Source organism: Phaseolus vulgaris, chromosome 9 (assembly GCF_051622355.1).
Source record: "Phaseolus vulgaris cultivar YP4 chromosome 9, ASM5162235v1, whole genome shotgun sequence".
Taxonomy (NCBI): Eukaryota; Viridiplantae; Streptophyta; class Magnoliopsida; order Fabales; family Fabaceae; genus Phaseolus; species Phaseolus vulgaris.
This window is the reverse complement of record NC_143506.1, coordinates 39209256-39223875: the sequence shown is the minus strand read 5'-3', so window position 1 is coordinate 39223875 and position 14620 is coordinate 39209256. Positions and strand designations below refer to the sequence as shown.

General features: G+C 30.9%; 1 protein-coding gene across 2 annotated transcripts; it reads left to right on the top strand.

The window, feature by feature from the left end:
* Nucleotides 1-4432: 4432 nt before the first annotated feature.
* Nucleotides 4433-13902, top strand: LOC137823089 (sucrose synthase 2). Of its 2 annotated transcripts, none has more exons than XM_090295880.1 (15): nucleotides 4433-4738; nucleotides 5181-5313; nucleotides 5430-5581; nucleotides 5680-5872; nucleotides 6217-6335; nucleotides 6467-6683; nucleotides 7180-7275; nucleotides 7364-7537; nucleotides 8225-8341; nucleotides 8435-8601; nucleotides 9184-9408; nucleotides 9990-10311; nucleotides 11375-11619; nucleotides 11690-11828; nucleotides 13481-13902. In XM_090295880.1, the coding sequence occupies exons 1-15, from the start codon at nucleotides 4641-4643 to the stop codon at nucleotides 13517-13519; spliced, it is 2436 nt and encodes an 811-aa protein (XP_090152006.1). In that variant the 5' UTR covers nucleotides 4433-4640; the 3' UTR covers nucleotides 13520-13902. The 2 variants fall into 2 exon arrangements, with proteins under 2 accessions (XP_090152006.1, XP_090152007.1); XM_090295881.1 differs by having other exon boundaries at nucleotides 4450-4738; nucleotides 10008-10311; nucleotides 13481-13795.
* The last annotated feature ends 718 nt before the right edge of the window (nucleotides 13903-14620 follow it).

Here is a 14620-nt window from a genome sequence, read left to right as displayed (position 1 = left end):
CCAGTGGTAGTTTATTTACTGCAAAATATATATGAGGATATATGATTGCAACATAATGTTTTAGACCAAGAAATCCAAATAAAATATGGGTTCTTTTTCTTAACATTATTATATTTAATATCCTATATGATGAACTGGTATCATTTGGTATATTTCTCCTTTGGTGATTATCCAAGAGCTAAGGAACTTAATCGAGAAAAATGAATTTATTAAATGATATGATGCTTTGGTATCTAATACATAACTGCATTAAAATTAAAGCGATTAAGGATATATTGGTATTGGTATCAGATTCTTGTGCATTATTATATAAGTTGTGGCAACTTGTTTTTACTTTCAAAGTTCTTAGCTATTCTTCTTAAAAATGCCACCACCCCCATTCACATGTTATTGCTTCATTCTCATTTTATGTGGTCAAAGTGTCAAACACAAGATTTCCCTTACCCTCTTCAAATCTTTGTCCTTTCTACGGAAACTTCTCACGTAGCTACACTTGGCATCACTGTCCCAAGGAGAATATATACATATATATCTGGCATTCCTCACCTATAAACAATGTATTTTTGTTAATGTTCAAGTTTTTTTTTTTAATTAAGTAAAATTCTACGTCCTCTTCCTGTTATATGAAAGTTTACTTCACTAGGTTGGGTTAAAATTAACACTGATGGGCTGTTAGGAGTTATCCAGGTCTTGCCGCTTGTGGAAGTATGGGGAAGTTTATTGAAGCTTTCTCTGTGTTTCTTGACGTTCAGACTGTTTTGGTTGCTGAATTTTATGGAGTTATATATGTTTTGGAGGAAACTCAAAAGTTGGGTCTTACTAATGTCTGGCTGGAATGTGACTCTGCCTTGGTTTGTGTTGCGTTTACTGTTAGGACAAATGTTCATTGGATGTTTCGTAATCAATGAAATACTTGTCTTAATTATTGTGGAAAAATCGGATTTAGGGTTACTCATATTTTTCGTGAAGGGAATGCGTGTGCTGATAAGTTGGCTAATTTGTTATAATAGACTCTGTTCTTATAATTCTTTATTAATATATATAGTCTACCTATGTATCGTCAAATGATTGTGGTTACGTGATGATAAGTTGGCTAATTTGTTATAATAGACTCTGTTCTTAGAATTCTTTATTAATAGGTATAGTCTACCTTTGCAGTTTGTTCTCTTATAAGCAAGCGAACCTCTGCTGTCATTTCTATATATAAAAAGGAGAATGATAATTACTAAATGACTCTAGCTATAAAATTTGATACATATAAATATTAGCTTTTATCTACCACCAACATATTTCTCTATATATTAGAATTAAAATAGCAAGCATTATAAAAATAAAATATCAAATTTGCTTCCAAATATCAATATCAACTAAATTGCGACATTGTTAGAGTTGGTTAAACTCAAGACTCATTCTTCTGACTTAACGTGAAAAGATAACTTTCTTAAGAGGCATTAAAAAATAAAAAAATTATTTTTAAATAATTTAGTTACTAGTACAGTCGGTTTAATCAATTTTATGCTAACTATTTTAATAAATACATATTTGTATTAGTATCATATTAAGCTGACACTAATAAAGTTGCTTACGCTAATAAAATTAGCCAACTCTAAGGCAACATTAACTATTTTTAATTTTTTTTAATAAATACCAATATTTATGTTAGTGACATTAGTTGAGCTAATGTTAACTAAAATAAATATTAAAAATTAATAACATTAGATTCAGTCTAGTTGTAGAGATGGTAATGTAAGCGAGTTCATTGAGATGACATGTAAAAATTAGTTTACATTAAAAAATTAAAACTTTATTAAAAATAAAAAAATATTAATGCACTTGTAATATATATAGAAAACAAAAGGTTGGGGGAGACAATTTTGTATTTCTTTTATGAGGTTGTTTCTTCTTATGTCCCATTAAATTTCTTCTTGCACCTCATCAATTTTGAAATTTAATTTTCATAACATAAAAGTATATTCTGAAAATGAAAATTTTGAAGAGAATTTTTTTCTTATGAAATAACCTTTCTGATACAACTATTTTACCTTTTGAACTGTAGAACAATTATTTTGGTTTTCGAAATTTGATTTTGGAATCGATGGGGTGTAGGAAGAAACACTCTTTTTATTATTATATGGGCTTGTGGGCTGACTCACCCCACCCTGTCCTTAGCCCGTGTAAGTTGCAAGTTATGCGGAACGGACATAAACGGATCAAAAGTTGAAATAGTGAGTTTGTTCTGTGTTTTTCATAACGAGTTACGGATCGATCCGCACAACCTGTATTGCCACCTTACTTAATTGATATTAATCTTATTTATTTTATTTAAGTTAGAATCGATGAAACCAACATTAATTTTATTGTAGAAAACAAGAAAAAACATAATTTTTTGAAAACCTTTTGTAAATATAATCTCATAATCATTAATCAAACATTAGTTTTGTATAGCAAACTATCTTATTTGGGTGATCTTTCATTATTGTACACCCCAAATGGAGCATTGACAATAAAAAAATAAAATTAGTGGAAGTAGTAGCTGTAGTCCAATCCATATAAAAAATTCTGTATCAAAAAATGTACATGTGTTAATGCAACAAATATATATATATATATATATATATATATATCAGATCATAGTGCTTTTCTATCAGATAAAAGCCTTCTGAACCTATTTTGTTAAGGCTTGATAGAGATGCCTTTGGACACATTTGTGGTTATCTGGTTTCCATAGAACAAAGGCCAAGGCTCTTATATACTAACAAAAAGTCACTCTTTTTATTAATATCTTGCAGAATCTATGTAATGAATCAGATTACTTGTCAAAATTGCATATTATAGGCACTTGGACACTTCTCTGCACTTTATATGTTATGATATTACATATGAAGCACTTTTTTTATGGTCACAAATATCTCCGAATCAATTTCTTAATCACTCCATTACATGGATTAAGGTATTAATTAAATATTCATAACATAACAATGTAAATAATATTCTTTATCTGATATTTATTCTGATTTCATTCCTTCCCTTATCTGATTAAATTAAGACACTAACAGAAAGAATTTGTATTTTGATCCGTGTAAATATTCACTAATTCAAAAAAATCATTAATGTCACTCATTTTATGTTGGTGTGCCAAAAAATCAACTTAAAAATATACAATAATAAAATTTAAATTTAAATATTTATTTAAGTTTATTGTTAAATGATCAAATAAGGTAAATGATCAAATACTCTATCTACTTTTTCCTCATTCCATAAAGCTTTTTTAGAAACACACTCAAGAAAATTATTCATTAAAAATACATTATACGTTCTGAAACATGTTTCATGAATTCTGGAAAGTACTTACATTGTAAATTTAATTAATTTCTTCACAAAACATTTTTATAATTCTTAAAAAATAATGCTACTTTCCCACATCAAGTATACCATGTTTTTAATTTTTTTTCATACCTTTTATTCTTCATAACTGAATACTACTATTTCCTTAAGCTTTTATGATAAATTTTAAATTTTAATATACCAAAATAAATTATCAACAACTATCTTAAATTTGTTTCTATTTAAGCACAGAAACACATTTTTTTATATTTTTCTCTAACTTTACTTAAAATAAGCAACTTTACATAAAGTTGACATGTGTGGGAAGTTCAACATTACACGTGTAATTATTAGAGAACAAAAATTCAGTAGCAGAAGCTCTTGTTAAAAATCAAAGCAGAGAAAAGAACAAATCAACCGTTTGAGAACTCAATATTTTGTGTTGTGCATGCATGCAGCCACCTCTTCCTTCACCTCTTCCTTCTAAGTGCCAAGTGCAACCTATTCTTTCTACACTCGCTTCCTTTTCTTTCTCTTTCTTACTATTTTTCTATAAATACAATTTTTCTTAAGAAAACCTCAAAAGTCTATCCTGCTGTAATTAACTAAAAAATTAAAAATGACTTAAAATTCAAATACTAACTCCGTTACTTGTTGAGTGTGAACCAATTGATCTGGTTGACTAGACACCATGTTTTAGTGAATGAGCTTAATTATTGTGTTTTCTCTATAATTTTTATTTAAGAGATATTTGTATTTGAAATAAATTTGTAACAAAAAGGATGAAAACCTAATTAGTTGCCTATAGACATAAGTTATAAATTGACGATCGAAACATGTTAAGTTTTAGTGAGTTAGCTTAATTATTGTGTCTTCTCTATAGTTTTTATTTAAAAGATATTTGTGTTTGAAATAAATTTGTAACAAAAAGGATGAAAACCTAATTAATTATCTATAGACGTTGGTTATAAATTGACGATCGAAACATGTTAAATCCTATATTGTTTAATTCGTAATTGTATGTTGATTCCACGTGCATTTTCCTATCAACAATTATTAATTAAGTATATATATATCAGGAGTTCAAGACTCATGTACTTTTAACTTGTAACATCAAACCTTAATATGTGACACACGAAATTCATGATCAAAACCTTAATATGTAACAAGAAAATACTTCGTAATACTCTACCACTCCTCTTATAGATACACCTTAAACTCATCTATGTCTTCCTCTTGCTTTCTCTCTCTTACTTTGATATTTTTCTCTTTTTCTTTCCAATGCTTCACCTGCTTTTTCCATTTTCGAATTAATCATGTCAGCTTCCAGAATGGACAGAGCTTCCAGTGTGAGGGAGAGGATGAAAGACACATTCTCTAAGTACCGGAATGAGTTGATATCTCTTCTCTCTAGGTGAAGCTTTTGAAGTTTTGAATTCATCTTAAGAAATAATGTTGAATGCTATGTTGATCTTCACAAGTTTAGTAGCTTCTTTGAGAAGTAGATGCTGGAGGCAGCATCAAGACCATATTAGCCGCTAAGAGGGATTTTTATAGTGCTTGAAACTCTGTTTTTTTCTGCATAATGTGTTGTTTTTGTTGGTTATAGTGCTAGAGAAATTGTAGTTTTCTGCACTGTTAGGGGAGCCAAACATAAGTTTAGTAACTTCTATCTTCGTAAGTTTAGTAACAGATATCTTCATAAGTTTAGTAACTTAACTTCTTGGAGAAGTAGATGAATGTTCTAATTTGTAGAAGGGTAAAGTGTCCCTTTTAATTCATTTAATATTTGCTGACAAAAAAAATGTTGAATGCTAAGTAAATAATTACTCATTTTTTCTCTTTGTATTGCTAAGGTATGTTGCTGGGGGCAAAGGATTACTGCAACCACATGACCTACTGGATCATGTAAAAAAGATTCTTCAAGAGGATGAAGGGATGCAGAAACTCAAAGAAAGTTCCTTTGTTAAAGACCTAGAATCTGCACAGGTTAACTCAATATATAGAAGTTATATAGCTTTGATAAATGGCAGATAATACTTGAATTTTCTTTTTTCCTTGTTTTTTTTTGTAGATTTTACAAAGATACTGTTCTATTGTCACAGGAAGCCATAGTTCTACCACCTTTTGTGTCTATAGCTTTGCGTCCAAGATGTGGTGTTTGGGAGTATTTTCGTGTTAATGCATTTGAACTCAGTGTGGATAGTCTGAATGTTGCAGAATATCTCCGATTCAAAGAAGAACTAGTAGATGGAGAGTAAGTGTTAACTTTGTACTTTTGAATGTTGTATTCATTCACAGTTTGGCTTCATGCAGAAGTGTAATCATAACATTATATTTGAAAATTTGATCAAGGTGCAATGACAAGTATATGCTTGAACTAGACTTTGAGCCATTTAATGCAACATTCCCTAGACCAACTCGATCATCCTCTATTGGTAATGGTGTTCAATTTCTCAACCGTCATCTTTCATCATTCATGTTTCGTAACAAAGAAAGTTTGGATCCTCTCCTCGCATTTCTACGCACACACAAATATAATGGTCATGTAAGTTTCTCAAGTATATGGATGAACAGTATTCAATCATTTAGAAACACTGATATTTATCTGCATCACTTTTTCACCCCTGCACAGAAATCTTAGATTACCAATTTATCATATATTCTCACAAGTAGACTCTTCAACAATGCTATAAGTAACATCCAAAAATCTTTAATTAAAAGTAGTGATTCTTGGCCATTCAAAAAACTTCCCCTGATGGTTTAATGCTTAACAATTTTGTTGTAGAAGATTTGTTCTTCTTTATTACAGTTCAAGACTTCTGTCAGTGTTGCTTCAACTAGGTGGATTAGGTTACCTCAAAATATTTTTGTGACAAATATATTATGTAGGCAATGATGGTAAATGACCGGATTCATAACATATCCAAGCTCCAGTCTTCCATGGCAAGGGCAGAAGAAATACTTTCTAATCTCCCACCCCACACACCATATTCTGACTTTGAATATGAGTAAGCAAGAATCTCTTAAACTGATATAATTCTAAACATCTGTTTTGGAGCTAGTTACTTAATGTAGAAGTAACTAATCGTTTACCTGATACACATTATTTGAAAAAAAAAACTTCATGACTTTGGTGTAGACTACAAGGATTGGGATTTGAGAGAGGTTGGGGTGATACAGCAGAGAAGGTGCTAGAAATGGTGCATCTTCTACTAGACATCATTCAAGCTCCTGATCCAAACACCTTAGAGTCATTTCTGGGAAGAATTCCAATGGTATTCAATGTTGTAATTGTATCACCAGCTGGTTACTTTGGCCAAGTAAATATCCTGGGTTTGCCTGATACTGGTGGACAGGTATTATTTTGTAAGTTCAGTTTTAATCTGCATGGCATTGCTTCTATTTAACCAAGTTTATTCATAATCTTAGAGAAGTGATAAAAAAAGCTTGCAGAAGTTATACCAGAGGACTTCTACTAATATTAATTTATGAAGAAATTTTCTTCTTATTTTCTCTTACACGACTTCCAAAACAACAAACTAATTACAGATAAAATTGAGCAATTGTGTTTATGATGTTAGCTTATTTAAGAACTAAAACACATGTGCTAAAATCAGGTTTAGGGTTATTCATATTTTTCGTGAATGGAATGCGTGTGCTGATAAGTTGGCTAATTTAGGATTTATTCATAGAGAATCATTTTATTGGTATAATAGACTACCATTTAGTTTGTTCTTAGAATTATTTATGAATAAGTAGTCTACCTATGTATCGTTTTTGTTAACATATGGATTTTGGTCTAGTACCTCTGTGATAATAATTGTAACTCTTAATGTGACCCATAATGGACAGATTGTTTATATACTTGATCAAGTGCGTGCTTTAGAGAAGGAGATGGTGGTCAGAATTCAAAAACAAGGACTTGATGTGTCTCCAAAAATTCTGATAGTATGTGATTCCAAAAGTCCTGGCCCTTCTAAGTATGACAAATGAAATATTTGTTCAGATGTAACTGAAATCCTTGTGGTGCTTCTAGGTTACTAGATTGATACCAGAGGCAAAAGGGACAACTTGCAATCAGAGACTAGAAAGAGTTAGTGGAACTGAGCATTCATATATACTGAGAGTACCTTTCAAAACTAAGAATGGAATTTTGAGAAAATGGATTTCAAGATTTGACATGTGGCCTTATCTAGAGACATTTGCAGAGGTAAGCATAAGGTGTCTTTCTATTCTCTTTTTTATCAGCAGAAAAGAATAAATAAATAGAGATTACTTTAGAGATGATTCAACTCATATACAAACCACAAGAAACCCATGTATCACCCAAAATGCCCAAACTCATAAAGAAACTAGCACCTAACAACTAATCCCAAAACACCAGAAGAAGCCACCTAACCGGGAAATCCAAAGCAAACACCAAATAAAAGGGAAGCACCAGAGCTTATACCAGAGACCGATCGTCTCAAAACCAACAGCACACAGAAATAACAACCAGAGAACACTCATACTCTATTCTCCCTTTCTCCATTCACTAGTGTGAAATAAAGTTTCTTTGGCATTAGACATATCCAGTGACACATTAGCTCTTTTTATATGGTTCTAATATTATATTAGTAAGTCAATTTATGTCTAACTCAATGTGAGGTTTATATATATCTAACTCAAGGTGAATTTTATATATTATGATTCGAACATATATATTTTTAGTTGATGTAAGATTTCCAATGTTTGTTTCTCACTTTCAATTTATAAGTTGAAGACCTTCATTAGTTATCATTTCATTCTCCTGTAAGGTAACAAGAATAAGTGGCACTCCCTAATATTTTGTCTTGTCTTCTTAGTCTAATGGTAATTCTGGTTTGTGGAATATGACTGTCTCTTACTTTATACAAAGGATGCATCACACGAAATTGCAGCTGAGTTACAAGGAATTCCAGATCTGATAATTGGCAACTACAGTCATGGAAATCTTGTTGCAACCTTGTTATCTTATAAGCTAGGAATCACACAGGTGCGAGATAACAATTCAACATCATGTTATTATCATATAAAAAGGTCATTTTCATCTATTATTAATGTTGGTTTTACTGAACTTTTCATGTAGTGCAATATAGCACATTCATTGGAGAAGACTAAGCATCCCGGCTCTGATATATATTGGAAAAAATATGAAGACAAGTACCATTTTACTTGTCAATTCACAGCTGACCTTATTGCAATGAACAGTGCAGATTTTATAATCACTAGTACATACCAAGAAATTGCAGGAAGGTATGTTCTTTTGTAGAAATATTATACTTAAAATAGATGTTCAATTATTGTTTTCGTCACACTGGTAATCAATGTTTCAAAGCTTTCATCTCAATTTAAAAACAATTCACATTAGATTTTACATAATCAAGTGCCTTTTGTATGGTGCTCTAATTTGGATCCTCCTGTCAAAATCTAACAATCTTTGTCTCTTACTCTCTTGACAATGTGGTTTCCCTTGTCATATTTTCCCTATCCCCCAAAAACATAAGCATTCATGATTCTTGATCATGCATATTGACTTCTCCACCAACTTATATAAAACTACAAAGAAATATCAACTTTTAAGGAATATCTACGAATTCTTGTTCCATCTACATAAATCTTGGTGATGTTGTACAACCAAGAGGATTTCTAATCTAACTTGAAGTTAAAAGATTTCATCAAAAGAGTAATTGAACGGTATCCTTAAGTATTTAAGCTGGTATTTGATGAATTATCACGATCACACTGTTTTCTTCAGTTGGCTTGGTGTGATTTTGTAAATATTGTTTGATTTACATATCACGTTATTCCCTAACATTGTTTATTACTTTTCCTCAGCAAGAATAATGTTGGACAATATGAGAGCCACAGTGCCTTCACTCTTCCAGGACTCTATCGTGTTGTTCATGGCATTGATGTTTTTGATCCCAAGTTTAATATTGTGTCTCCTGGTGCAGACATGCGCATATATTTTCCATTCTCAGACAAAGAAAAGAGGCTAACTTCTCTCCATGGCTCCATTCAAAAACTGTTATATGGTGATGAACAGAATGAAGAACATGTGTAAGTATATTTTTCAATAGGATAAGAGTTCGTGTGCAAAAAAAAAACACATGTTGCTGTCTTCCTCTAGGTTGCCATTGCTACATTACTAAACTGATAAAAGCTAAAAGTAATGTCCTATGTATACTTGTTAAAAAGTGGACTTTAAGTCTAACGCAATCTTATAAAACGTTATATTTGTTAAAAAATGGATTTTAAGTTTAACTCAATCTTATAAAACGTTATATTTGTTAAAAAATGGACTTTAACCCTAACCCAATCTTATCTTATAAGATGAAGTTTGCACATATTATGAAATGTTCTTATGAGGGATCTTCAACAATACTTTAGAATAACCCAAACCAAAATCCGTTTTATTATCATGAAGCTTCTAATTGTAGCTGTTTTACCCTCTTAATATGAAAATTAATACATAAAACATCTCATAGTAATAAGAAATTTTGACTACAGAGCAGGTTTTGTCTGAAATGCATTTTCTTATAAATTAAGTCAAAGCATCTGTTGCAGATCCTCTATTATTCCTCATGTAACAACAATGGGAAATTAGAATCTTGTTTGATATCTCTTTTTGTCTGACTTAGTGGCTTGATAAATGATAGAGCAAAGCCAATTATCTTTTCTATGGCAAAACTTGATCAAGTGAAGAATATAAGCGGGCTTGTTGAATGCTTTGGTAAAAGCTCAAAGTTGAGAGAGCTTGTGAATCTTGTGGTAGTTGGTGGCAACATTGATGTACAAAAGTCTAGGGACTCAGAAGAAATGCAGGAGATAAAGAAAATGCATAGCCTCATAGAAAAATATAACTTACACGGCCAATTCCGGTGGATAAAGGCCCAAGTGAACCGTGCTCGTAATGGAGAGCTCTACCGTTGTATTGCTGATGTGAAAGGTGCTTTTGTGCAGGTAGGACACATTGTTGTATCAGTATAGTTAGTTCAGATAAATGAATATGGTTATATACAACCAAAGAACTGTTCTTGAGGCATTAATGTTAAACATGTCTTACAAGTAGATAATAGTGATTTCAGGTAATTAAGAACAAATGGATGTGTATACGATTATCAATCTATACTTGTGGTATGTATTAATGGTTTAAGATGTTCAGTATTATGAGATTATTGTAATGTCTAAGGGTAATTAACTTTTTAGTCACAAGTGGTTAAATGAATGATTATTACACAACTATGAATTAGGTTTGTAGTGTCTGAAAATTGTATGTAGGTTAGGTGTTGAGCACGTTGACCTTGACCACTTTCTGTATAAGGATTGGGACACTTCTAAAGTGTTTGTAAAACGGTTAGGACACCCTTGAAGTGGTTGTATAAGGGTTGTGACACATCTGAAGTGTCTGTATAAGGGTTGTGACACCCTTGAAGCGTCTGTATAAGGGTTGTGACACCCTTGAAGCGTCTGTATAAGGGTTGTGACACCCTTGAAGCGTCTGTATAAGGGTTGGGACACCCTTGAAGCGTCTGTATAAGGGTTGGGACACCCTTGAAGCATCTGTATAAGGGATGGGACACCCTTGAAGCGTATGTAGGGTTGGGACACCCTGAAGTGTCTTGGGACACTCTTAAAGTGTTTGTATAAGAGTTGGGACATCCCTGAAGTGTCTATATAAGGGTTGGGACACCCTTGAAGTGTTTGTATAAGGGTTGAGACACCCTGAATTGTCTGTATAAGGGTTGAGACACCCATGAAGTGTCTATATAAGGGTTGAGACACCCTGAAGTGTTTGTATAAGGGTTAAGACACCCTGAAGTGTCGGTCTCATTTTATTTTATTTTATTTATTCTTTGTTGATAAAAAAAATATTTGTAGTATTAGTAGTTAAATATGCCTCACTAGAAGTCAATTACTGCAATATTTAACAGATGAATGATTATAACTTTTCATTCATTTTGAGTAGTTAGATGTTTGGAGACTAAGAGTATATTCAACCATGTTCTTGTTGTACCTGTTGCAGCCAGCTTTCTATGAAGGGTTTGGCCTAACAGTTGTGGAGGCAATGACATGTGGGCTTCCTACATTTGCTACTTGTCATGGTGGCCCTGCTGAGATAATTGAGCATGGAGTTTCTGGATTCCATATTGAGCCACATCATCCTGATGAAGTTGCTGCAAATTTAATAAAGTTTTTTGAGGAGTGCCAGCATGATCCTGGCTACTGGAACAAGATTTCTGATGCAGCTCTGAACCGGATTCATGAGAGGTCTACTACATTTGAAGATATGAATCTTGCTCTACTTAGAATCTGATCTTATTTTGTTTAAACTTTGTAGGTATACATGGAAGATATACTCTGAGAGGCTTCTCACTTTAGCTGGTGTCTATGGCTTCTGGAAGCATGTATCTAAGCTTGAGAGGAGAGAAACAAGAAGATACTTGGAGATGTTCTACATTCTCAAGTTCCGGGATTTGGTAAGCTATGTCTGCATGTGTTTTAACCTTTATAAAATTCATCAATAGGTGGAGATCTTAGTAAAATGATAAAATTATAATTTTTTTTATCGGCATGATAAAATTATAATATACAATATTCAAGTTTATAACATATCGATTTTTAGATTCTGAATTAAATTTTTGAAAGAAAAAGGTTACCTTAGCAACTGATAGATGCATTAGTTTAAAACTATTTTTCTATCTTTTTTATCAGCAAAGTATAAATAAGACATTTCATAGGTGTTCCAATCCTTATACAAATAATCTCAACACAAACTTTTTATTCCTCAACCAATTAGGGATCTCACAGACATTAAAACACATCAGTCACATTAACATACTAACAATAATACATCAATATACAATTACATCAACTCTCCAAATGAACACATTCTCAAGACAAGACACAACAACTAAACTCAGTCTTTGCTAGTAAACTAAACACCCAAGAGTCAAACCCATCAAACTGATCCTTCGATTAGAATATAGAAGTCAAAATACCTGCACAAAACACACCATGTCTTCTAAATCTGGACAAATCTTTAAACAAGAATCACCAAACATAGTCTCTCAAATATCTCATAACATAAAGGTTTCAAACACCAATATGAGTAGATAAATCAACCAATCTTTTTCCTTCACCATAACCCAAGATCAAAATCTTCAAACCGACCTTGTCAGGAAGAAACAAAAGCCAAGAAAACTTGCACAAAACACACCATAACTATCAATCCTGGACAAAACGTTAAACATAAATCATCAAACATTAATCTCTCAAATATTTCATACAATAAGGGGGTTCCAAACACCAATCCGAGTAAGAGAAATCAGTCAATATTTCCTTTATCGTAATACCAAGTCTTCCTTTTTACCACAATAAAAACTTCAACTAGATAAACACACATATTCTTAAAAATCACCATATTCCTATGATTTCAAATTTCACCTATAATACCTACCTAAATCTCCCCACCACCTAGCAATAGCATGTTTCAAACCTATAGATTTAAACATTTTAAAGTGCATGTAAAATCAAGGAAATCTCCAGTCACTCGAGAGATTAGTTTATTCAAGACACATTAGTTTACAACTATGATGTGACACACTATGATGTGACACAATGTAATAATTCCAAAATGAACCATGATATATTGACAAGTTATTTTTTTTTCCACATTCATTCTACAACTCCCAATATTATTATTTTAATTATTTTTCATATTATTTAATTATAAATTTACTTTTTTTATTAAAACTGCCACATATACAACTATTTAGGGTGTGGGTTGTCAAACTATAACTTTTCTTCTAAAATTGATTCCTTTAATAATCATCACTCAATTTAAAAATCATTTAAGAATATATTATTAGAATCATTCAAATTTTATTTATAACAAATTTATTGAACTTGTTGTATCATTTGTTAACTTACTCTTGTTCAACCATTTACAAATATTAGATGTGTTAAAATACAAGGTTAAACTCTTTTTTTTGTTTAAAACAATGACGAAGTGACATTGTTTTCTACTTCCACGTCTTTGTTTTCATAAATAACCACTATGAATTCTTGAAATTTGATCTAGAATGAACAAAATAATGTTGATGATGTTTGACACTACAACCTAGTGCAGGTACAAGGAATTCCAATGGCAGTCGATGAGCATCTTTGACTTAGTTCAAGGACTTTTTTTGCTTCATGTTTACCCTCACCACTTCACTTCTACAACAAATGACAACTCTATATTTTACTTTTTTTTGTAAATTTTATTTTCGTTTTTTATATATATGTTCTCTATCTCTGATTATAATGAGACATTATTTAAAAAAAAAATCTTTTCTCTTTTTGACTAGATGTTTTTATATGTAATTAATTTTATTATATACTTACCTTATTATATACTTACCTATGAGATTTAGACACTTCTCTTAAATGGTGTATCCGTGTCAGATATATGTATCGGTGTCAATATTTGTAGGACACTTATATAATTGTCAGACACACATATTTGTGTACATAAATATTTATTGTCAATTTATATAATTTATAATTATATAATATATAGATTGGTGTTTCCGTGTCTTATATTTTAAAGATTTTACATATCTCCGTATCAGGATTAATATATGTGTTACTTACACAATCTACAATCCTGAGGTGCAAGAAAAAATATAAAATAAATTATTTTTATCAATAAAAATTAAATAAAATAATATGAAATAAAAATTAAATAAAATAATATGAAATATTTGAAGAGTGTTGAGAAAGTCCAACAAAGAAGTTTTCTAAAAATAATATATGTACAAAATACAATTAATTATATTAAGATGATAAATATATTTAAACTGGGATATATAACCATTATTATCAACACATAGATAAGATCTTTCAGTGGAAAGGCTTATAAAATGATAACCTTTTTTTCCCTCATTCATTAATCTCTTTACTAAAATATATTTAATTAATGACTGCAAATTATATATACAAATAATTCTTAATTTTAATAAAATATATGTAATTTAAGAATATGCATATATTGCTTGATATTTTCTTAACTAAATATCGAGGTCAAGTATAGAAAATAAGATGGTTAATAAAATGAAAAAATTGGTAAGATTTAAAATATTAATAAAGTTGATTTTAAATAGAAAGAATACCTTTTAATTTTAAAGTATAAATAATTAAATTAATCTTTCTAAAATTTAAAATAATAATAATTTAATCTACAATTATTTTTTCCAATTCATATCCAGGTGCATACTTCTTACGTCCC

Excerpts from the sequence above, each read along its gene's own strand:
- LOC137823089 (XM_090295880.1), top strand. The coding sequence starts at position 4,641 with ATGTCAGCTTCCAGAATGGACAGAGCTTCCAGTGTGAGGGAGAGGATG. Across the intron at positions 6,684-7,179 it reads TGCCTGATACTGGTGGACAG|ATTGTTTATATACTTGATCA; the intron begins GTATTATTTTGT and ends CATAATGGACAG. Across the intron at positions 10,312-11,374 it reads TGAAAGGTGCTTTTGTGCAG|CCAGCTTTCTATGAAGGGTT; the intron begins GTAGGACACATT and ends TACCTGTTGCAG.